General features: G+C 38.2%; 1 protein-coding gene across 1 annotated transcript in view; it reads left to right on the top strand.

The window, feature by feature from the left end:
- POLR3B (RNA polymerase III subunit B) overlaps positions 1-24,623 on the top strand; it is a 76,776-nt gene that overhangs the window by 9,320 nt on the left and 42,833 nt on the right. Inside the window, exons 8-16 of the mRNA XM_051784361.1 lie at positions 469-586; positions 1,602-1,710; positions 9,278-9,400; positions 10,919-11,035; positions 11,549-11,683; positions 16,382-16,543; positions 19,846-20,046; positions 20,991-21,153; positions 23,100-23,253. Coding sequence (XP_051640321.1) covers positions 469-586; positions 1,602-1,710; positions 9,278-9,400; positions 10,919-11,035; positions 11,549-11,683; positions 16,382-16,543; positions 19,846-20,046; positions 20,991-21,153; positions 23,100-23,253 — 1,282 coding nt within the window. The remainder of the gene's footprint in view (positions 1-468; positions 587-1,601; positions 1,711-9,277; positions 9,401-10,918; positions 11,036-11,548; positions 11,684-16,381; positions 16,544-19,845; positions 20,047-20,990; positions 21,154-23,099; positions 23,254-24,623) is intronic.

Raw genomic sequence — 24,623 nt, 5'->3', positions numbered from 1 at the left:
TGAAGAGAGCAAGTCAATAATTATGGAAGACTTATTCTCCTTATTTGATGTACTTATGATATACTCTTCTGACAGGCAGTATTTTTACCTAATTTATCAAACTAACAATTCTGTTATGTCTTTTAATAATTATGATTACGTTACAGTTTGGAGGTTTTTTACAGCTCTACTGTTTCTGTGCCTGTGGGTTCTTTTTGTCTGAGTACTTCCCAAATGAAGTCTTAGATCTCAAATACTATGTATGAGCCTACCAAAAGTCCTGTTTTGTCTAGTGAAAGGTATTTGTAGTAATCATAAGTTCCACACTAAGCTTGTTCATTACTCTTTTAAAGGAGAATTTACTCTTCTGTTTTGCACTTCGTGTATTTATGGTTTACTTTTTAATAAATTATATCCAAAGACATATTGAAAGAGGCAAGTAAGGCACAATGGTACTGACATGTCAAGTCTTTCTTTTCTGTTGCTTAGGTGGCTATTTCATTGTTAAAGGTGTAGAGAAAGTCATTCTTATTCAAGAACAGTTATCCAAAAACAGGATCATTGTGGAAGCTGATAGAAAGGGCACAGTTGGCGCTTCTGTTACCAGGTATGGTAAATGCCTGCAATTACATAAAGGAGGTAAACTCAAAGCTTTAGAACTTCATTGTTGTAGTTGAAATAGCTGTGTAGGTTTCTTCCATGTATAGTTGAACAGGAAAAAGATGCAGATATTCAATGTCCCCCTTTTGCTACTGTCATTTTGTATGCTAAACATCAATCCCAAAATCACTTAGTGCAGTATTCCCACAAAAATCAGTGAGAGTTGCTTATGTGCTTCAGGATTCACCCCAGATTAGGAAAAGCAAGTTTGAATTTTTAACATAAAGTGCACTTCCTAATTGATGGTGTTTGGTCTCATTTTGCAGCAAGTAACATGAAGTTGCTGCAGTGGAAATTGGATGTAACCTTTTGTCTGCCTCTGCATCAAATTGACATAAAAACTTTTAAAGGCAAAGGCAGTGGATAAGGAAACAAATATTTTTGTACTGCAAAAATTACTGAAAATAGCAAGTTAGTTTAAATTTGGCCTTTTCTCAATGATTAAGTTTTATATTTTATTTGCCTTCTGGTTGGTTTCTTTTTAAGCTGCATCTAGTATAATAATAATTGTCACTCGAATGTGAGGGCTGTTTTTTCTTCTCCAGAGGCCTCTCACACATCTCTCCTAATTACTTTACTGTTTCACAGTAAGCCTAGATGAGGTTAACATACAACAAAGTACTGTTACCTCATTACTGTTGTTGCAGCAGTACTTGTGCACAGTTTGACCTTGCTGGTTACATCAAAATTGATGATAAAAGCATGCAAGGATGATTTTGAAAAGTGCAGGCTTCTACTTACCTAAGTCAGATATTCCAAATAGTCCCCATCACAGGTGATAATACTCTATTTCTTTGGAAATACTGGCTGATGTCTGGCTGTTTTAATATAATTTTTTAAAGAGGAGAGAGTGGGATTAATTCAGCTGAAAGATTGTTCAAGCCTGCTAAGTTTTCTATAAAAGATTTTAGGAGTCAGTGCAAACATTCTGTTGGACATAATACTATTTTTTTTAACTTCAGTTCCACTCACGAGAAGAAGAGCAGAACAAATATGATTGTGAAACAAGGAAGATTTTATCTGAGGCATAACACTCTCTCTGAAGATATTCCCATTGCTATCATATTTAAGGTAATACAGCTGTTAGTTTGGGGGGAAAAAAAAGAAAAGGCAGAAAAAAGCTGTGCCGCAGCTCAAGAAGGAAGATCGGCAGCAGCTCTCAAGTTAACATGTACAGAAGGACTTGGCAGGGCTTAGAGATTGGAATTTTTTTCCCCTGGAAAGTCATCTTTATTGTACAGCAAAAAGGAGAAAAAGTGCTGCGTTTTTCTGCGAGGAGAGCACTGCTGTGCCAAGACAAACGCCTGCCACCCCCTCACTGCCTTGTAAGGTGCCTCTGTTGCTGCAGAAGGTCAGAAGGGGTTTGGTTTGTTACGATTTATGTTGCAAGCTCATGTTAAGGGTCTTTGGTTTTGGTCCCAGCCTGTTCCCAGCTGTGACTTGTGTAGTGGTGAGTAGTTAAACACCCTTTGATTCGGATTCAGGGATATGGCATAGCCATGAGCTCATTTATATGTGACTCCCAGTCATAACTGTAAACAAAACTGATAGCCTGTGGGGCAGTCCTACAATTCTTAGACCTATTTCTAAATCCAATAAGATGACTAGAGTGGCTGCATTTCCTGAGCAGTTTACTTCACCTGTGAATGAGTCCTGCCTCGATTCCAATACCTCAGAATCCCTACCTTTTCAGGGAGACTCACCAGTATCTTCAGGGCAGTGAATGCATGGACAGGCATTGTAGCTTTGAGGTGGTTTCTGGTGGGACTGACAAAGGGCTGTGAGAGGCATCCTCTTCTAATTCTGGGCAAGAACTGGGGAGTATTGCCCCTCCAGCTGAGCTGGTGACAAGGCTGTGCCTTGACCCTGATTGCCTGTGAAACGGCCAGAACTGCTTTCTTTCACTCTCTGCTTCTCCCTTTCATTTTAATTCACTCAAGGGTGCACACACTGAATGTGTGATCAGTGTGACATAACGATGACTGTTCCCTAGCTGCCCAGCAGGACCAGGAGCAGGCTGGTAACTCATCTGTCTGTGGAATCAAATGCACAGACTGCAGCCATGGAGGTTTTGGGTGGACATGTGCTGTCCGGCTGCTGGAGAAAACAGGAGGGCATGGCCCATGGGACTTGTCCTGCCAACAGCTGGGAACTCCTTCCTGTCCTATGATGCTCTGCTACTGCCTGTGGGTTTGCAGCCTGATACACTGTGTGTGCAGAAGGAAATTGGGCAGCAGCCTTAGTGTCACTGTTCGCAGGGAAGGTGGCTTAGGGCACAAAAATGCTGCTGCTTGGATCTAGTAAAAGCCCTCTTTTTGTCTTCACTGTAGTGTTTCACAGCACAGGTTTGTAGAGGTAGTATCAGCTCGAAAAAATGATTTGCCAGGAGAGGGCAGTACGTGCTCACGGCATCCGAACAGTCTGTGCCCGCAGCGCTGATACGTTGGCGTCGGCAAGTACAGGCTTGTGAATGTGACCACAGCTCTTGGGCTGGGTGAGAGTTGTAAGAATCGGTTTTCATGTAGGAAGTGCTTTGGTACTAGAAAATAGTTTAATAATTGAGTTTAGACTTGAGAAATAAATATCTGTTATCTCTGATGAAGCAAATCTCTTCAAGTTGGAGGATGTTTTAGTGACAGTGTTAAAGGAGGTTGAGAAGTTATTTATGGGCATAAATGCATGTAAAAGTGCCAGAATTAAGTTAAAAACTTTTGTGTTTCATCGAAGTGTTAATGTGGCTCTTAATCCATTTGCTTCAGTACCAAGCAACTGGATTCCACCTTCACTTACAGACTTTTATTATATTTTGTCGCCCTGTGCTGGTACAGACAAATACCTGCTCACATAGAGTAACTGGTCCGGGTTATTAAGTCTGAGGAGATTGTTGTTGGGTTATTTTTCTAAAGCAGGATTTTTCTGACTATTTGATCACCTTCTGACAGTGCTTGCTATAATTATCTAAATAGGTATATTTTACATTTTGAATAATCTTGCATAGTTTTTCATTTATTGAATAAGAGGTTACAGTTTTTAGGAGCTCTTGGCTGTACTGCTTTTTAATTGTTTATGTTGATTTAATGAAGTAGCAAATTAGCTGAGTGTTCCATTCTTGACTGGTACTTAACTGTTCTCATGAGCAGTCATTTTCCTTACCTTTCCTTTAATGACACGAAATTCATGGATCTTCTATCCACTTTCTGTGAGTCTCCAGCTGGAACCTTTAGCAGTCACCAGTCTCTGATCTTTTTTTCTTGGGCATTGCTGTGTTGTGGTATTGCTTTGTTCTATTTAACTACTAAAAGCAAGGTTACAAACACAATAGCCCTGAAACTGGAGAATCCCTAAGTTAGGGATCCCCATCCAACCTTAGCTCTCTCTTATTGGCAGTTTTGTAAACAAGAGATTTGTTGGAAAACCTAGGAAAATAATTCCTTTCTGCTGACACCAAGCCTTGGGCATAAAGCATGTGTCTTGTTTTACTAGTAGATGTTCTGCTTCTTGTCATGTAGAGATCCACATCTGCAAGGGGCAGAGTTAAGCTGCACAGACAATCTCAAGTGCTGAAGTTTTGATTACCTTTGAATCCTTGCCTTTTACTGTAGCCAGCTGCATGTGTAATTTCTAATTAAAAATAAACTAAGAAAGCAGTGGTAAATACTTACTGCTCTGCATTTCTTCCCAGACCAGCATCCGGGCTCCAAACAAGTTCCACAGACCTCGTGGTTTGACTAAGGAAACAAATAGTTATTGGTAGAGGGCTGCTATGCAGTGCACGGGCCACCTAGAGGGGACAGTGTTGTCAGGGACTCCCTGAGAGTCAATGGGAGAAAACTGAGCAATTTTGAATTGTCTTTCTAGTCCCAATAGCTTTAATTGACGTGGTGTTCCTGCAAATCGCTTAAGAAATAGATCAGGTGAAGAAAACCATTGTAATATTAGAGAAAAGAAAGCAAGTATTGGAGATCTGTCATCTACTGTGGATTTAAAGCTACTGCAACTGTAAAGTTAGACATATTTGTCAAAAACAAGGACTGTGAAATACAGAGCATTAGAAACACCACCTACTGACAGAGCTGACACCTAAAATTCCTAAAGAGCTCCCTAGGCTGCAGCATAAGATCACCCTCATGCTCCAGACATAAAGTCAGGGAAGACTTAAGGCAAAACCTGAACATATTATTCCCTGGCCTTTCTTTTGGTGAGGAAGCTGTGGGGAGGGGTGGAAATAGAGTGGATCTAAAGGTCCCTTGATCTGGATAGGTAGGGAGACTGGATCATGTAGGGTCACCCTGAAGGAGACGTCTGCCTTGCAGTTCCTCTTTATCCGTAACTGCAAACCCGAATGACCTTGTTCTGCTGCTTTGATTTTCTGCCATCCAGACCTGTAAGGATCTTTGGGTTTGGCACATTTAAATGTTATACAGCCAGTTGTGCCAAACACATATAAGTTGTGGTTTTGTGAAGTTTAGCACATTGACCACAACTGACTGAAATTTGATAGGCTACAAAAGGCATAGTGTCTGTTCTAGGACAGACTTGGAGTATCTGCTCTTCACATGTGGAGTTGTTAGAGATTTGTAGCTGTGCTAGCTTAAACAATCTTCCTTAACCTTTCTTCTTAGAAGTGACAAAAGCATTTGTGCAGTCCCTATATATGTAAATGCAGTCTTTGGTTTGAAGTAGTGATATAAATTGGAAAATTTTGTCCCCAAAGTATGTATTCATTGAGGTTTGAAAGGGCTGTTAACTGCCTTGTAATGGAAAACAGACACAGCTAATTTGCTTCCTGCTTACTTTGTAACACTTCTTCATTAGTTAATATAAATACACAACTGCAGTGCTATTTAGGATGTCCTGAGTTGACTTGCAACCCGGGGAGACCTTTGTTTTAGCCGTGCCAGTTGTGCACAGCTCCTGGGGCTGTGTGAACTGTGCATAGTGGCTTTTTGAATATGTCAGGCTGTGAGGTACACATGCTTTACCTGGGGGGCTTGAGCAGTTTTAGGTAGCAGTGAGCATTAGGGGACATGTGGAATATTTGTGTAGTATGTAAGGGTGTTTCTGTCCTGAAAAACGTCAGGCTTACAGGTGAGATGGTTTTGCAGGGAGCTCACTACATTGCAGCGAGTTAGAGCTTTTTGAAGGTAAGGACTGTTTTTCTTTTGTGTTCATGATCTTGATTTGGTAGACTTGAGTGAGTCCTGGGAGCTGAAGTAAGTGAAGGTTGCATGCTGCACCAAAACTGGTGAGAGAAGGAAGAGAATTATAAGTAACCTAAGGGACTTGAATGTTGAATTTTACAACCTGAGTCACTAGATGAAGAATCTTTGGTTCATGTTGGAGCTATAAGGAGCTGCTCTAGGACCTGCGGCAAAAGATTTGAATAGCAGGTCAAGTTTCATTTTTACAAACCTGTGTTAGTCTTGGAGCTGTTTAGTTGCAGCTCTAGAGGAACAGCTGAATGGTGGTCTTACTGGATCTGCAGGATTATGAGTTCCCATGGCTGTAGTTTCATAGCTCGTATCTTCTGAATTATGAAAGCTCCAGACCAATTCTGTCTGTGATTTCAACCTTGAACTTCCCTGACATCTTTTTAATCCAGTCATCTGCCTGTCTCCATTCTGTAATTTAGCCTGATGGACTGCAGAACTACATTCTAGGGAAGTGCCATGGAAACGCCTAGACATCATCATTAAGACACCAGCTGGGGGAGGAAGAGCTGGGCTCACACTCTCTCATGCACACTCTCCTGTGTACGTGTGTGTGCACACACAAATATTGATGTGCACACGTTTTGGTCAGTGGGAAGCTCTCTAGTCCTAGGAAGTGATTGGCCCCATTTGGACCACTTTCCCACTTGAACTCAGGATGATCTGAATATTCTGAGTCCTTGCTTTGACCTGTCTGGTTTATGTCCATTGATGACTAGCCTTCAACCATGCTCTTCAGCAGCCTGATACCATCTCCCTCCTCATCCTTTAGCTGCCACTGTCAACTTATCCCTTTACAATGACTCCTTCTCCTCTCCCCTGTAAAATTATCCCTTTGTGGCATTGCCTTCCAATCAAAAAGAAACAAGACATCTTGTCTCCTGGTTTGCTTTTATGTTAATTCCCTTTCCCTCAGCTTTGTCCTGGGACCATAAGTGCTTTAAGCTTAGGGCCCATTCCTACATTGCACATCCTCAGTGTTTCTGTAACACAAGCAACAACCAAGGAATATTTTGTTGCTGACCTAATGAGGTTACAGGCTAGTTCTGAAGTACCTTTTTTGGTTTAGTTTGGTTTTTTAGTTGTTGGGTTTTTTGGGTTTGGTTGGGTTTTTTTTTAGAAGTGTAACATCAGGGCCAAATTTACTGAAAAACTAAGTGTTAACATTACAAACTGTCTGATAGCAGCATGGGCCTGTTGCTTGCTCCGTTAGTTTTGCAAGTAGGTGTATTTTTGCATGCAAGTTTGCTCAGGATTGTTGAGATTACAGAGGAGAATAAATAGGTTTACTTTTGGGCTGTCGTATCAGCACATCATCTTCAATCATTTGCCTAAGTTTTTAGTCATTACTCATAAATTAATTTCTCCCCATTTGCACATATCTAACAATACAACATATATTGTTTGGTGGCAGATCTTAGCCTTTCCCACTCAGAAATTCAGAATTCTCAAGTGAATTTGCTGCTACAAAGTTCAGCTAGAAAGTCTATGCTGGTATAATGAAACATCCTATTCTCATCTTTTGATCAGCGAATCATGAAGTTAGAAAAAATTATCAATCCTCTTTAATTTACTGTGGCTTTCTGGTTTTTTAGTGGACAAAAGAGCATAGTAAAAATGAAGATTGACTTTTTTTTCCACTTGTTTTTTTCACTTATTTTATGGCACGATCTGGTTGCCATCCCATAATTAACCTGATGGACAGAAATAGGGTGATGTCGGCTTGCAGCTGATGTGCTTTAGATAAATACATTCGTGGTATATGTGCCTAGAATGGCACAAGAATTTTGTTTTTCTGTAGGCTAAGTGCAATAATTTTATGAATCCAGTTGTCATTCCTAAACTAGTTTGCTGGTCAGCTATTAAGTCCTAGACACATGGAAAAACTACTGTTGTGAAGCTTCCATGCTTTTGTAGACTTTCTTACGAGTCTAGCTCTTGGGCAATGAGGGATTTTGTTAACTTCTCTGCTGAGGTTTTTTAACTACTGTGTGACCTTATTTAAAGGGGTGAGGAAGTGTAATAATACTTGAAAAACAGAGATCTCAACTGCAGTAATATCACATGGGCAAATGCTGGTTCTGAAAAGAGCCTTGAGATCAGAGGGGTAACTACTCAGTGGGAACAAACTGTGATGAAACACGCTTACCCAGTGAAGTAATGGTGTCTTGATTTGGCACTCAACTCTGTCTGAGATGGTGGAATTGTGATCTGTGCTTTGCACTAAAAGAGGAGTGTCCTTACCCTGTTATGAGCGTATGGTATTTTTTCACTCCTTTTAATTTCTAATAAACCACAAGGTGAAAAGACAAAGTTTGAGTTTAAAGGAACTTCAGCCAATCACTTCTTTGTTGAAAAAGAAAGAAGTGAAAGAAAAAAAGAAAAAAAGGAAGCTGGATACTTCACAATTAGAGCAACAGTTTTACAAGGGAATAGCATTAGCTAGGTGTTAAGCAAAGTGACACTCAATGAAGGCAAAAAGAAGAGAAGGTATTTCTGCGTTTTTGAGGAGAATGTGACTTTTTGGGATACTGCCAGTTTTTAATGAGAACCAGAATACTAGGATCTACATAGGCCATTATTTACAATGGTCTTTGTGGCAGGCAGTTTGGAGAATAATGTGAATGCAAACGTAACTTCCTCACAAAGTTCTGAGAAACATATTATAACTCAGCCAGAAGAGGTTTAGTGAGATTATTCCATTTCTTGGTATGGCAGTGCTCCAGGCAAATGTGTGAAGGGGGGAGCTTTAGCACCATCTGGAATCCACAAAAGCCTTCACTGCTGGCTGCCACCTTGAAACACTTACTGATAGAGAGATTTTTCTAAACCTGTTAAGAGCTTTCTTAGTTTATTAAGCTCTTTTCCGCGGTATAAAGTCTAACAAGGTGTCCAAGGATCAGTGAAATAACAGAATGTCTTTCAAGTGGAATTGTGAAGTCATCTTCTAAATGCAGAGAGCTGCAAAGGAGGTAAATTGTAAACGTTTCTCAAATATGATGTGCTACATCACAGTCAGCTGAGTTTGCAAAATTGCTTGTGGTAAGAGACTGTGTGTACTCTTTCAACAAATTTCATCTTCCTTTTTTTATTCTGACTTGGTTTTCATTGTTACACACATTGGGTTGTTATTACCTAGTTTGTTTTTTTTCTTAACTAAAAAACCTAGAATAGAATTTAACTCCTATCAGTGAAGGAAAAAAATGGCTCCTCAAAAAGTCTGTGTGTTCCTGCTGCTTATCAAGATTTCCATTTAACTTTCTTCCATAGCTAGAATATGTGCTGCCAGTGCCAGATGGCACAGTTTCTTAGAGAAGAGCTAGCTCTTGCTTAGTAGTAATGCAGACAAACAATACCAAATTAGCATAAGCAAATGTCAGTGAGTTAACATAAAGCCTTGTTATTTCTGTCTTTTCTTCTTTTCCTAGGCCATGGGTGTTGAGAGTGACCAGGAGATTGTACAAATGATTGGCACAGAGGAACATGTGATGGCTGCATTTGCTCCTAGCCTGGAAGAATGCCAAAAAGCTCAGATCTTTACACAGATGCAGGTGTGTCTTTTCACATGGCCAGAGGCCATAAAAATCCAAAGACAGTGGGTATTGACCACTTTGCTGTGTCAGCAGTGGACATACACTTTTGTTTTAAGGTTTGTTTTGGGGGGTTATTTTAAGCTGTGGCTTTTTAAGGGGTCAGGACTTGTCAAACATGAGACTTTACTCTCATTACTTAACTGGGGAAAAAAAAGTCAAAGTCAAGAAAGGCTTTGTTTTCAGAAGCTTGGTGTTATGTTTTAATGACCTAAGCCTATATATGACAAGTAGCAATATCCATAAAATTAGGGGTTTTTTTCTGAGGACTATGCCCATTTTTAAATAGGAATTGCACACCCCATTTCTCAGAAACCCTATTAATGTGGGTATGACCATTTCATTATGAGTAGATGTTCTCCTCCAATTCTAATCTCTTGTATGAAGCCCATAATAGTAACCACCCTCTGTCCTGCTAAAGACTTACCAGAGTTCTCTTAGCTTGTGTACTTTTTTAAGTAGCTGGAACATGGGCCATTTTTCTGGGAGTGTTTCCATCATGTACATACTAATCTGCTAGAAGAAGCTTTTGAAGATTAATCTTACTTTGCTCTTTTGTTGTAAACTTTGTCAAATCTTTCCCTGTGTGATGCTGAGTGTTGTAAAGTGAACATCTTTCTGGTTTTCGTCTTCTGGGGCTTTTGAGGGTTAGAGGTAGCTTAAAGAGCTCCTAATTCAGAGTCAGAAGAGTGAAATGCTGATGCTGGAGGAACACAGATGAATGTGAAGCATCCAGGAGGGTAGAAAAACAGAAATACAGAAGTTACTCTGTGCCAGAAATGTCAGATGAAATTAATAGAGAGTTAGCTATTTGCGGAGGAAGATAAGAGATGGAAAGGATAGTCTGTCATTTAGTAGAGAGGGTAATTCTTTTGCACAGCTTCATGGCTTCATTTCCAGGCAGGAACTTCCTGTGTGGGCTTGGATAGTTTCTTGACTCTGAATTCTGCAGACTGATTGACAACTGGTAAGAGTAAGAATCCATTAATCACTGTAGAGTACTCCAGAGACAGACGTGGATGCCACACAGTAGCTTTTGTGGATAATAAACAGTGAGTGCTACCTCATGGTTTAATATCTGAATGAAACTTAGCAAGTACACAAAAGAACCAGAGGTTAAAATTCTAATAAATTCACTAGATGTCTTTTGCATTTATAGAATTCTTTTTTCTGTGTTTCTACAATATTCTTTCTTTAATATTGTAGTATTTATGTATTTTCACCACTTTCCATTCCAAATGTCATCAACCTATGATAAACATGTTGTCTGTTTAATTATAGTAAATTGTGTGAATTTTCAAGAGGTTTTTTTTATTAGCATCACTTACATCTTTGTTGGTTTGCAGGTTGCTCGGAGTTTGTATCATCTGTGGCTGGTGGGATTGCACATGTTGAGGAATACATACAGATCTCCATATGTGTATATTTGTGTAGGTTACAATTCTGATATTAACTCAGGTTAATTCTGTTTCTTGACAGGCATTGAAGTACATTGGAAACAAAGTAAGAAGGCAAAGGATGTGGGGAGGCCCAAAGAAAACAAAGATGGAAGAAGCCCGAGAGCTGTTGGCTTCAACTATTCTGACCCATGTTCTTGTATGTAACGTTCTAGTTTTTTTCTAAACTGGGATACGGTTGTGTGATTATTTATGCTGTGAGCTTTGTTGGCAGAGAAAAATGTCTTTGATGTCTTTGTAGCTGAGATAAAGTAAATCATCCTCAAAATAAAGGGGAAGACTTGGATTGAGTCAAAGAAATCTTTATGAAATCCTGTACCATTGAACTACTTATCATACTGTGAATTTTTTTTTCTGCACTGCCAGGCAGTATCAGCTGTTAGTTCAGGACCTTCATGTCATGACCTATACCTTTATTCTGATTTACTTTCATTTGCTATCTGTTTCAAAGTCACTAATGTTTTTGGTTTTTTGCATTTTTTAAGAAAATAAAGCCTCACAAATCCCTTTTGTAACTCCTCAATCAGCCCAGATTACCAGTGATTTAAATGGATGTGTTTGTCTGAATAAGAACTAAGGAATTGATCCTGAAGCATTGGTATATTTTTGTTTTGTTGGGGGCTTTTTTGATTTTTTTTTTTTTTGTTTACAGGTGAAAGAATTCAATTTTCGTGCCAAGTGCATATACACAGCAGTGATGGTACGCAGAGTAATTTTGGCTCAAGGAGAAAATAAAGTAGATGACAGAGACTACTATGGAAATAAACGTTTGGAGTTAGCAGGGCAGGTGAGTTTTTACTTCAGAGCAAAGTGTTGTTTTGGGGTTTTGTTATTATCTGCTTTTAAAAATGCAGGATAGGGAGCATTTGTGTCTTCTCAGTTGAAGTGTTTTTCCTCTCATTTTATTTTTGTTGGCTTTTCTGTGTTGACTCACAGATATGCTTCCCCGATTGAGACTAATAAATTATATCCTTGCTTCTGTATTGCCTCTTTATACCAGATAAAAGGACAGAGCAGTGCAAACAAGGCATCACTTCTAGTTCTGTTGTAACACTGTTAGTGCTAAGAAGACAGCATTAAGATCCATCTTCCAGTGTTCCCCTCTAAGCAACTGGGTAAGGGAATAAACTGGGAACAAGGAGGTGCCTGCATGTCAGGTCCAGGCTGTCCCATTGTGGAGAACCCAGCTTGTGTAGCAGCTCACAGAACAGCCACTCAAGCCTCCTGTAATTTGGAGCCCATAAGATTGCTTATTTGTTGTCAGCTGCTTTTCTGGCCTCTAGAGTAGCATGAATTAACAAAGTAAGTGGTTCAAGGTTAACTGGAGCAACTGATGGAAGTGGATTGTGTGGACTTCTCTGCTTGCAGAATTTTGGCACTGGAAGTGGTGGAATCAGTAACAAATGGCTGTGAAGGAGGGGAGTGGTTTGAGGTCTCTGACTGGCACCATTCTTCTGCAGAGAGGGTGGCAGTTCTCAGCTATTGGCCAAACTACATTCCCCTAATGCAGTGGGAATTTGCTTATCAGATGAAGGAACTGCATGAATTTTTCCTTGCCATGTGTGGTTATTTGGTTAAATAGTTTGTATTAGGACTGGACTTACTTGCTGTGCTCGGTGTTAATGTAAGTTGGAGTTTTGGTATCATCCCTAGTTGTTGATCATGGTCAGAAATTCAGACCATATACTAAATGCACCAGATTTCAGAAACTCTGCATCTCTGCTGCCCACACCATTTGTATTGGGTTTTCTGTTGCAGCACATGTAAGAATATCTGTTCCTTTTTGTTCATATCCCATGAAAATTCTCATTTTATTGTACTTTTTAAGATGTGTGCTTGCATGTTGTCTCACACTCTTCCTTCCCCCCCTGCCCTGTCTTCCATGCACACATGTGAACACACACACAGAGAGCGTGCAGTCATTCTAGAGTAAGAAACATGTGCTTTGCTTCCTAGTTTTCTGAAGAAACTAAGATGACACTCTTGAATGCTTTCAAAGCACAAATATAAGGGAAAAAAGTCTTCCTAAGCTGTTAGGAAAAGAAATTCATTCTTCAAATTAGTATGTTTACTGTAAATCAAATTTTTAATCTTCTGCTAAGGCAGAATATATTTCTAAAGTGTAAGGAGTAGTAAGTGGATATTAGGGCAATATTCTAATGGGATAAATATTTTAAGCTGTAATGGATTTATTTGGTTTCAGGTGTAATGTTGTTGCTGTAGTTCAGTATGACTTCAATCAATAAAATTAGTTGTTGCTTTGTCATTGTATTGTTCTTACTTAACTGGATTAAAGGATTAAAGGAGTTTTTCCCTGAGATTTTTAGAGGCAGAAAGTAGAGCAGGTAAAAAAGTTTTCTGCAAGCTGTAAGAAGAATGCCTCTGCTCACACAGGTGTTAACAACCAAAACAGTTTTAAATTAAATGGGAAGAGGTTTTAAATGTAGAGGGTCATCATAACAAAACCAATATGTTTCTTTTCTACATCGAGGGGAACTATTCAGGGGTTGTAGCACTTGATTAAGAGTAGTTTTTTTCTCTCTTGTAGTATTTTAAATTCTCGTTTCAAGCTGAACACTTGAATTCCTCTTTGCCACGTTATTGGTGAAATATTAATTTGATTGGATTACAGACTAAAAAGTGTGGAGATTTTTCGCCAGTTTCTAGATGTTTATGTTTAGCTAAAGTTTCTGTGGATAAAATGGTTGGTGGTGGTTTGTTTGTTTTGGGCTTTTTTTTTTTTTTTTTAATGCCAACATGTTCCTGGCATAAAAATCCTGTTGATTTACAATTTGAATAAAGAAAAAAAAAAAAAAAAAAGAAAGTATTCCCATGCGAGAAGAAAAACATAGCGGTCTAAACAATGTAAAGACATAAAAGGCATTGTGTTTATAAAAATGTGTGAAAACAATAGCTGCTAATTTCACACCCCATGGGACAAGAGAATACGAAATGTGCTTTAGCTTTAGATAACAGAGTTGTATCCACTCGCCAAGCTGGTTTACAGAGCTTTCTCTTAGTCTTTCTGCCACTAGAGGCTCAGTAGGCCAGGTGCCAGCTGAGGTGTTAGCAAAACCTACCGATTTCAGGCTTAATCTTTTCACCTACCTTTTCTCTTTCCTTAATGTGTTCATTATTTGCTAAGCATTACTCTGTTCTTTGTCCTCGTTTTTTTTTGTTTCTAATGCAGCTTGCTTTGTATGGGTGAGATATGGAACAGCACCAAAATCCGGCACCCTGGAAAGCAAGGGATTTCTACCCTGTGACAAAAGAATACCGCCTTGACTTCAGAGATTGCCTAATCCCAGCTGTTCTGATAATATAATTAAGGCTGCCTAATGTCTTTAATTTTGCAACCAGTTTGTGTGAAAGGGAGAATTTGGCACTCTAAAGGCTTAAACGCTAAATAGCAATCTCAAGGCGCCTAATTAGAATTCTCTGACATTAAGCTAATTGCTGAAACTGTATTTCAGCAGCTTAACTTCTTTATTAATTTTTCTCAGGATTTTCAATGAAAATCAATTGATGAGCTGTCAGTATTTTTTTTCCTTAAATATAATTTGCTCTTTCGTGCTCCTTTCTGAAGCAGGCTGAAAGGCCTTGGACTAACTATGAAATCCACTGAATATTATCAGTGGCATTCCATCCTTTTTCTTTAATCTCTTGCTCTTGACCTAGATAATGTGGTTATTGTGAGATTCTTCTTTGCCAGATAGTCAGAGCTCTTACAGAGCAAGAATCTGTGAGTGAAATTGGCAAAGTATGACACTTTTCAGACTAGCAAATAGTAGCAAGTTGCTGTACTTGGGGTGTAACTCACGTTATTAGTTCAGGGAACGGGAAGGATAGTGTGGCTTTATAATCCTGATGGCATACGGAATTATGACATTTTTGCAATTTTGTGATCAAGGACTCAAATATTTAGACATTTTCTGAGTGATTTTTAAGTGTTCCATTAAATGTTTTGTCAAATGTTTAAAGCTTGCTCAAACTTGTGGAGATCAAATGGATGCCATGGTTTATTTCAAAGGAGTCTAGTTCTTATTTAACAAGACTAACAGACATCTTAAAACTGTGCAGGTTCCTTCCTTTTACTTTTTCCTTACTTTTGAAATGCTTCCCTCATAGTCTAGTTTTTGGAGACTTCAGTGAGTTCTCCTTCCTAATACAATGCTTCATAAAAGATGCTTTTATTTCTGATGGAAATCTTACTTAAATTAACTGTGATATCGCAGATGAGTTGCAAGTGACTGGATTTATTTTGACAGTGGTGACAGTATAACTTTGTAACTGTTAAGGGTATTATAAACATCAGAAGGGAAAGAAGGTCTGGGACAACTTCCTTTCATGCCAAGATCAGCACTAAAACACTCATTTTCCAAGCAAAATGGCTCTGTTCAGAGTGGCAATAGAATTCCATTTTTGTCAAGGGTTAGTGTACGGTGTGTATTGTCATTGTTTTTACAATTTAAGTGTTTCTTGTGTCTTAAAAAGTAGACTGTCAAAGATAATCCAGTCCTGCTCTCTGAGAAGGCCAGTGGGAGCGTTTTGTTGCAAATCAAGGGTCTGTCTTGAGCTTCCCGGTGTTATTTGCTGCACTTATATTCTTAACTGCATTTGTGATGCCAGTGAGGTAGCTTGTAATTTAAGTTAGCTGCTTTACAGTGTCATTTGCCAAATGCTTTGGCCAGCCCAGCTGGGGAATGTAGGTAGAGGAAAGCAAATGAAAGCTAGTGGACAATCCCAATGATAGAGGAATGAGTGGTTTGCTTCCTTGTCTCCAAAAGGTGAGGAACGGTGGTGACTATGTCTGACAGAGACAGTTACAATTCAGTTTAATTCTGCATATACAGAAATTAAATGGTACAATTGATTCCAGAATGTCTTAGCTGTGATGGATGAATACATGGATTGTTCAAGGCTACGATGTATTTGTATGCTGGGAACTACCCTTTCTGGCTTTGGTAGCTACTGCATTTTTAGTTCTTCTGGCACTTGGGGCTGCTGCAGAGTTGAGTCCCAGGACAGGACTGCCAGGCTTTCGAATTTACCCTGTTTGTTTGCAAAGCTAAGCATTGTGAATACTTAAAATGTATCATGTAATGCAGATTTAAGTGTTTTGAAAAGCTGTTAGTGTCTGCAAGGAGAGGCTGAGCAAACTGAAGAAGCAAAGCAAATTGGAGAGTGAAAAAAGTCAGATCAAAAACTTCGGTAGCCTTGCCTTTTCATGGCTATTTTAACAACTAAAAGTTATTAATATACATATACAGGAAATAATTGGTTTTAAAAGCAGCACTTTTGAATGGTTCTCTTGCTGGGTTGTTTTATTTTAACTGACAAGAAGGATAAAGGCAGAAGTATTAAATGTGTTTCCCCTCCCTGGGTTGTTTTATTTTAACTGACAAGAAGGATAAAGGCAGAAGTATTAAATGTGTTTCCCCTCCCTTTCTCCATTTCCCTTAATCCAGCTGTTTTGTATTTCCAGCTTCTTTCTCTTCTGTTTGAAGATTTGTTCAAAAAATTTAACTCTGAACTGAAGAAGATTGCTGACCAGGTAATCCCCAAGCAACGTGCAGCTCAGTTTGATGTCGTGAAGCATATGCGTCAAGACCAGATCACCAATGGCATGGTCAATGCCATCTCCACAGTAAGTGATTTTGTTCTCATTTTGGTATGGGGAGTTTTTTCACCCTAGTGAAAAACATTATGGGAATGTGCAAATTCTCTTCTGATGAATCTACTGTTTTTTGTTTGAAGAGGGCATCTATTTAACATCCTTTATAGATTAAAGTTACAAAACTCTGTGACGGGCAGGGCTTTTGGAATTCACTGAAGAATAAATAATCATGAAGCCACTTTTATTTCAAAGTGATGTTTTTGTGTTTGTGAAGGAATGGTAGAAACAAGCAAATTTAGAATAATGATCATTGTATTTATCCAACGTGCTGTCTTCTAGGTTCTACTTGACTATGGTGTGTTTTTTTTATTATTTTATGGATTTAGCTAGAGTCTGGTTACATCATTTGTCCACAAGATGGTTGGAAAACTGTGAAAACAAACGGAACCAACCAACCAACCAAAAACAAATAAACAAAATAAAAACCCAAACAACACCAAAACTCAAACCCAAAAAAACCCCACACCAAACAAACCAACAATCACTACCTTAAATTTAAGCTCTTTAAGGGCAGTACCTTTTCATTTTAAAGTTGCTACTATGAACAAATTTTCAACTTACAAGTTAGTACTTCTCTGCTAATGATACTGAACTATTTAACAGGGAAATCTGCTGCATGCCATAGTATTGAAAAAAAACCCCTGATAATTAGCCTTTAAATATTTTTCTTAGTTGGATTTTAGCCTGTGTCTGCCTTCTGCTGGAATGGATATTTTCGTTCATACCAGTGGACAAGAACAATAATAGTTACTAACTTTGTATTTTACCTCAGACATCTGCTAGAGCAATTTGTGAGATTGTTCCTGAAACCTGTCTACTCGCTTGTAAATTACTTTGAAATCCATGATTTTTTAAAAGAAATTAGATTAGACTTAAGTATTTTAAGAGCTGGTAAAAATTGTGGAACCTAATTTTTAATCTTTGGAGCTCTTGAGAGGGCTTTTCTGCCTAGCATGAAATTAAAGTTTTTCTTTTTTGGTTCTTGTGAACAAAATTAACTCCACGAATTGCATCCAAAGCCACCAGCAGTCTGTAACTTACAAATCCTGGTGTTAAAGCTTATCACTGTTTAATTTTATGAGTGCCCCAAATGTAGTTAAATCTCTACAGTGCACGTAACCAAAACAATTGACAGATTTGTTTCTCTAAATGCTGGGGCTTTCTTCTAGCTGGTGCCAGTTTTTCCATTTGGACTGACAGAGATAAATCTGCAAATATTCAGTACATATTCAGTAAAGTCTTCCTTCTTCCACTGTCTTTGGACTTTTTTTTACTGCCACATAGGCAGTTAAACACCATCTGCTCTTAAGCATTGAAAAATAATTTATCAGGAACAATGCCCAGTGCACACTATTCAAGAGATTAAGCAAATACCGTAAAAATCATTCTTGGAAGTGACAATCTCCAATCTCACCAGAATGCTTCAATGATATTCTCCAAGAGCATGAAATAACTCGGCGGATTCATAATTACACCAGTAGCATGCAAAAGAATTCATAGCCCTGCTGCATCAACTACAGTGGTGTTCAGTGATATTTCCTGCAGGTTGTCTTCTTACCCTGGAAAATACCTATCCTGATAGAAATTTCAGCATCTGAAGAATCACCTGATGCTACTGAGGGAGCAACTTCCTGTTCACAGGAGTTCTTGATAGGGAGTTCTCAACTGAGGGTAGTCTCACAACTGCCCTGGGCCCATTTTGGTTTGGGATTTTTGGCAACTTTTGAAGGATTCAGCACAAAGAATTTTTTGTAATGTTTCTTCAGGCACCATTTTTACCTCCTTTTTCCTCCAGTCTTTTTGATTTCAGATTCTTATAGGCAGTGAAGAAGAAATCACATGCTAATTGAAACTATAGATGCAATAATTTCTAGTGTGAGGAAAAAAATACTCATTTATTTTGGTCTTCCATAATTCTTCCATAATTCTCATAATTCCTAGTCTTTAAAGAATGAAATGGTCAGTGAGTGAACCCTTCCCAAGAATGCTGAGGAGATGAACAGGTTTCTTTTGACTGCCTTACCGTTGGGCATTTTGTCTTCCCATTTTCTATTACAAATTTGAGACTATTTGATAGTCTCTTCAGTAGAAGAAAATAGCAAAATCAGTTGTATCAGTGGTGGTTTCTTGCTGTTCATCACTAAATGGGATTGTGCTGTTAATGTGTGAATAAAGAAGCCAAGCAAATCACCCTCTAAAAGGCTTTTGGTGTAGTATAGCAAGCAAGCTTCAAATTATTTGTTAGTATTGGGTAGCTGGGTTTGTCAAAAAGGCTACAGGAATTAGCAGAAGGCAATCTCTGGGGAAATGTTATCTTTGGACTGGCCAGTAACATGGTGCCTGGAGTAAGTAGTTATATTTCAGACAGAAACTTTCTGTACCAAATGACTCAGGTGCTGAGAACTGTATCTGATGTAGATGTCATGAAGGCAAAAATTGTAGTGCCAAATTTCAAGATTACAGTAGAGATTATTAAATCTGCTTGGCATTGAAACATATTTGTGTCCTAGAACATTGTCTGAACTTTCTTTTCCTAATTAAAACCACAAGTGGTAGTACTTGTGACAGTCCTGAAACATGAAAACTCTGGTATATGCATGGATCTTGCATTTCATACTTGGTGTAATCCTACCAGGGAAGTTGGATAGACCTACTCCACACACACACACACACACACACACACACACACACACAAACTCTTCTGTGAGAAGACACATCAGTGAGTCTTTTTTCTCTGGATTCTAAAAACAAAAGGCTTCAAGAAAGTACAGAGGGCTTTGATGTCAGACTTCTCTAGCATAAATGGCTGTGCTTCCTACAAAAATAACAAATCACGAAAAAGGCAAAAGTGGAAGCTGGTGGGATCTATTGTAAAAGTGTTACTTCACTCAAAAGACCTTTTTTTACAAAAAAAAACCCCAACAAACTATAAAACGAGAACAGAAAATAATTCAATTTAGCTAAATTTGAATATGGATTTATCTATAAGGGACAGATGAAGAAGAATCTGTGTGTGATTGACTATATAATAGCAAAAGTATCTTCTCATCTGAAACAGCAGTTCTTTTGTTTCAACTTTTTTTTAATACTTAGTACAGATACACTGTGACTAGGAGTTTATATGCAGAAAGGTAATTAGAAAGTTGTTTTATATAAATGGGCAACATCTGCTTTGCAAAGCTCCTCAGATATCACTCTGTCTAGATACTGGAAAAATTCAAGACAGGGATAAACTGAAATAATTTTTTTAAAACACAAATTTTATTCTACAGGGAAATTGGTCTCTAAAGAGATTCAAAATGGACCGCCAGGGTGTGACGCAAGTATTGTCCCGCTTGTCTTATATATCTGCTCTGGGAATGATGACTAGAATCTCTTCTCAGTTTGAAAAGACAAGGAAAGTGAGTGGTCCTCGATCATTACAACCATCTCAGTGGGGGATGCTCTGCCCTTCTGACACTCCTGAAGGAGAGGTGAGGAATTGCTCTTTTGCTTTCTGTGTTTCTTATCCTGAGGAATGGAGACACCTGTTTATTTTGAAGCAGGTGATCCTCCATCAGAGGAAGAATTCTGATGGGGAGGTTTCTGGAGGGGTAGATTATCCTCAGCCTGAAAATACAACTTGTCTATCTTCTGACAACCCTCTTTACATCCTGGTCTTCCTTACTATACTGCCTTCTTTCTCCAGAGTGGGTTGTCTGGAAACAGTTCTGAAATCATTTAGCTATATGAGAACAACATGAGGACCCCCACAATTTTGCTACAGAACTACTTGTTCTCTTTTGATCAGAGCAGAAGGAGGGGAGTCCTAAACTCCTGTCCCTCTGTTCTGTAATAAAAGTTCTGTTTTGAAGTTGCAGCATCAACCTGCAATTTTTCTAGAAACATGTACCATTATTTCTTTAGCCATTAGCTTGAGGAACAAAACCACCTTTGTATATTTTACATTAAAGATATCATCCAGTTATTTGAGCCAAACAATTGATGCTGACAGTCTTTGGTTTGTTTTCCTTTTTTTCTCTTTTTTTTTTTTTTTGAATATACTGGAGAGGGGGGAACTCTGAACTTTCTATGTTAGTATGTAGTCAATATGAGCTAGTCTCATTAAGCAGCTGAAATATAATTGCACTGTATAACATATTTGGATCTTTTTTTGTTTAAAAGCATCAATGTTTGTGTCAGAACTTACAGAGTATTTGGGAAATTGATAGATAGACTGATTTTGTATTTCCATTATGCTGCTGAGTAGCTGTTGCTTTGAAGAGAGAAATACAGCATTATACATGTTTGGATAAATTAAGAACTACAACTTCAGTGCCTATATTTTTTATTATTTTTGTTATTTTGTAAATGCTAGAACACTGGAATAGAAGGAATAAAATATGTGTGATGTGTTGCTTTTTTCTTTTTTTTTTAGGCTTGTGGTCTGGTTAAAAATCTTGCCCTCATGACTCATATTACTACAGATATGGAAGATGGCCCAATTATTAAATTAGCCAGTAATCTTGGAGTTGAAGATGTCAACTTGCTCTGTGGTGAAGAACTTTCATATCCAAATGTGTTCCTTGTTTTCCTTAATGGTATGTTACTTCTCAGCAGTGTTGACTCTGATTTGTTGCTGACGGAGAGTCAGGCTTCGGAAACCCTCCAGCAATTTTTGGAACACCGTAGATGCCATTTAACACGTGTGAATAATTTCCTCTAAATATTTTGATAGGGTTGGGCAAAGTAGACAGGCCAGATCATGACACTTAGTTGCATGAAGTTGGGTCTTCAGAACTCTGGCTGCAGATGTCTGTAGCTGAGAAATTGAAACTTTTTTCAAATTTCAGCCCTGTTTGTAAGCCCACTTGCAGAAATATGTACATTTGACTACAGATTTTTTTGTTTCTTCAGGCATTGACCAAGGGTGGTGCCATTCTTAAGGTACTTTTAAAAGAAAATAACTGCTAAATTTGTAATACATTTATAAATTCAGAGCTTCATTTACAGAAAGTGTTTAGTAATCTGTAGTCTCTATTTGTTTTTATATATATTCATGCACTTTAAAGTGCCTTTAAGAACAGAAGCTTCTATTGTTTGCAAAGTTTAGCAATGCTATTCTCTTTAAAATCACCTTTTAAGGGACATGTTGCTTTGTGAATGATTAGAAAAAATTAGACTTTGGAAAACAGGCCTCTCTTCTTTGTTAAAGTGATGATTTGGCACATGTGCTTTGCGTCTGCACATTTGTGTTTCTTTTACAACTGATCTTGTAGTGTTTCAAAACCAACAGGTACTATGATATTAGATTTCAAAGTACTGACATTTTTATAACTACAACTGTGATTTAAAAATAGCCTTTTGTCAACAGCATCACTTCCAGGGACTAATATGTAATGTCTGTCACCACGAATAAGTTCTCCACTTACCTTTGAATTAAGCAGAATTTGTTCTTCAATCCTGCCTTTTTCAATAACATAAAAGCAGCACTTGACCAAACTGCATTCCTTTGCTCTGCTTTTCTATAGCAGTATGTTAAAGATAAGATTCAGTCAAACCACATGTACCCTCTTCTGTCTTGTTTTATGGTCCAAAGGAGAGTGCAGAGCCAAAATATTGTACTCTTCCTTTACAAGCTCAGTCTGTGGTATGGAACAAGATAGTGTTTTGTCAAATGTAGATGAACTAATACTAAGTGAGGCAAAACAAGTTACTGTTCAATCTACTAGTTTGTGAGTTTAATCCATAATAAAATTTCAGACTTGTGAATGGATTACTTGATTCTGATTTAAACCTGTGACCTAAGAGGGCAGAAAATCTGTTAAGTACAAATCCTTTAAGCTACAGAGACTTTTGTATTGTCTTATAAACTCCCCGAACTATCATCCTTTGTCTTCTCTTTTGAAGTTTTGTTTAAAATGTGACCATGCTTATGTTTATATATTGAGATTACTTTGGTCAGGTGACTCTCTAACTGAATTTTACTCTCTTGTTTGTTCATCATGCATCAAAATACTTAAGTATGAGCTAGAGTGCCCTGCTAAGATAGCTAAGTTGAGCAAAGTACCTGAAGGAGAAATTATGGTGATGTTGTGAGTGATCATATATATCAAAAATACCAGGACTTTCTAAAATTTCTAACAAGGCAGCAGGACAGTTCCTTGGTCTGTTCTTGGAGACTTTGGATCTGTCTCAGTACAGGTGAAATTGCAGACTTCAGAATTGTTGTTTACTTGTATGCCAACTGGTGAATGGCCACCGGAGCAGAAACATATTTGAAGAAAACTGGATGAAGCACATCATTTGGTTTCTCAGGCTATTTGGAGATGTGCAGGTAGATGACTTGTGAAATTCTGACAATTTTTTACTTACAGGAAAAAAGAGCCAATTCTTACACACGTAAGCAAAGAGAAATTTTACGACAACTCTTATTATTTGCAATAAGCAGGAAGTACTTCTGTGCATGCTACACGTGATCAGAATTTGTCAATAGAGTTTTAGATATGCAAAGGATGCACCAGGTATTTATTCTCTTTCTGAATAGGTAACATCCTTGGTGTCATACGTGATCATCAGAAATTAGTCAACACATTTCGGATAATGCGTCGAGCGGGTTATATCAATGAATTCGTTTCCATCTCTACCAATCTGTCTGACAGATGTGTCTACATTTCCTCTGATGGGGGCAGATTGTGCAGGTAAACATCCCGTCAGAATTATCTCACTACTGAACTTACTGTAAGCACTGTTTTATGCACTGTACAGATACAAGCAAATTCAGTAAGACTTGAGCATCTTTTTTCTCCTTAAATAGCCCTCTTTCAAAACAGACAGGTCTGAAAACGTGCTATATAGTCAAGCAACTTATAAAACAACAAAGTCCAAATATATCCATTTTACCTGTAAACAAAAGTCAAACCAAAATGTTTCTTCTGTCTTCTAAAAAAAAAAAAAAAGAAAAGAGGGGAAGTAAAATCAGTCTGACTGACAACTCCTGTAATGTTCAGTGTCCTTGGAGGAACATTTTGTAACTTCCTGTAAAGTGAAAAACAAGCAGCCACTCGTCTGATATACCATGAATGTCATATCACATTTTAGACTGAGAAGCTGCTCTTTGTCTTCAAGGGCAAAACTTCTGGTGCAAAACTTCCTCAGGCATGTATACTTGTTTGCTGTAATACGAAAAAGTATGTCTCACAATTTTGGGTTATTTCATTGCTTACCCTTAAGTAGGTAGGGAATTCAGTAAGCTTGTAAGAAAGGTTACCACCTTGAGATGCTTGTGGTCTTTATTAGATAGAAAGAGTACCTGAGTAACAGTCGTGTCACAGAGGAAAGCAAAAAGGAATTGGCTGGCTAAAATGAGAAGGAGGCAGAAGATCATGTTGATTTATAGTAGCAGCTAGAGCCCCCAGTCAGATTATGACAGCACTGTGCTAGGTTATTTACAAGTAAAACATCTCCAGGCCCAAGTAATCAGCCTAAAGAACAAGGCATAAAAGTTGAACAAAGCAGAGATTGGGAGAGGCAGAATGAGTTAATGAATATATACATATTTTAACATGGACTAGCTGTGTGCATATTTTGTGTGTACTTTAACAAAGCAGTAGTCACAACTGCAGGTGACATTCCACCTTATCCATTAATTGAATCTCAGAGCATGCTGAATACAGTTTGAGGCATGCTAGAGGCTCTGAACTAATAAATGTACAAACCATCAATTTATCATACCGGGTCAAGAGATCCAGAGTAGGGGCGTATTCAGTGGCAGAGAAGTCATTTTCCAGTCAGGGTTCATATCAGCCATTCTGTAGTTTTGGAGATGCAGCAAAGCTTACAATGTGTAATATAAAGATAAGGGAAATCATGTAGATTTTCAGGAGTTTACCAAGTTTACTTTGTGGCACCCCTCACCCTGCAATTGTTCAAATACCCCTATTAACCATTTTAAAGTGCTTATGAGTCTTCTAACCTTATTTAGACTTTAGAGGGGACTCCACAAGTATCTTGTAGCTATTTGCTGCTCTTTATAAAAGCAACTTGTCCAAATAGCAACAGCCCTTGACGT

This window comes from Manacus candei, unplaced genomic scaffold, assembly GCF_025592945.1.
Source record: "Manacus candei isolate 608988 ecotype Guabito, Panama unplaced genomic scaffold, ASM2559294v1 h1tg000018l, whole genome shotgun sequence".
Lineage (NCBI taxonomy): Eukaryota > Metazoa > Chordata > Aves > Passeriformes > Pipridae > Manacus > Manacus candei.
The sequence above is the reverse complement of the archived record's forward strand: the minus strand, read 5'-3'. Positions and strand labels throughout refer to the sequence as shown.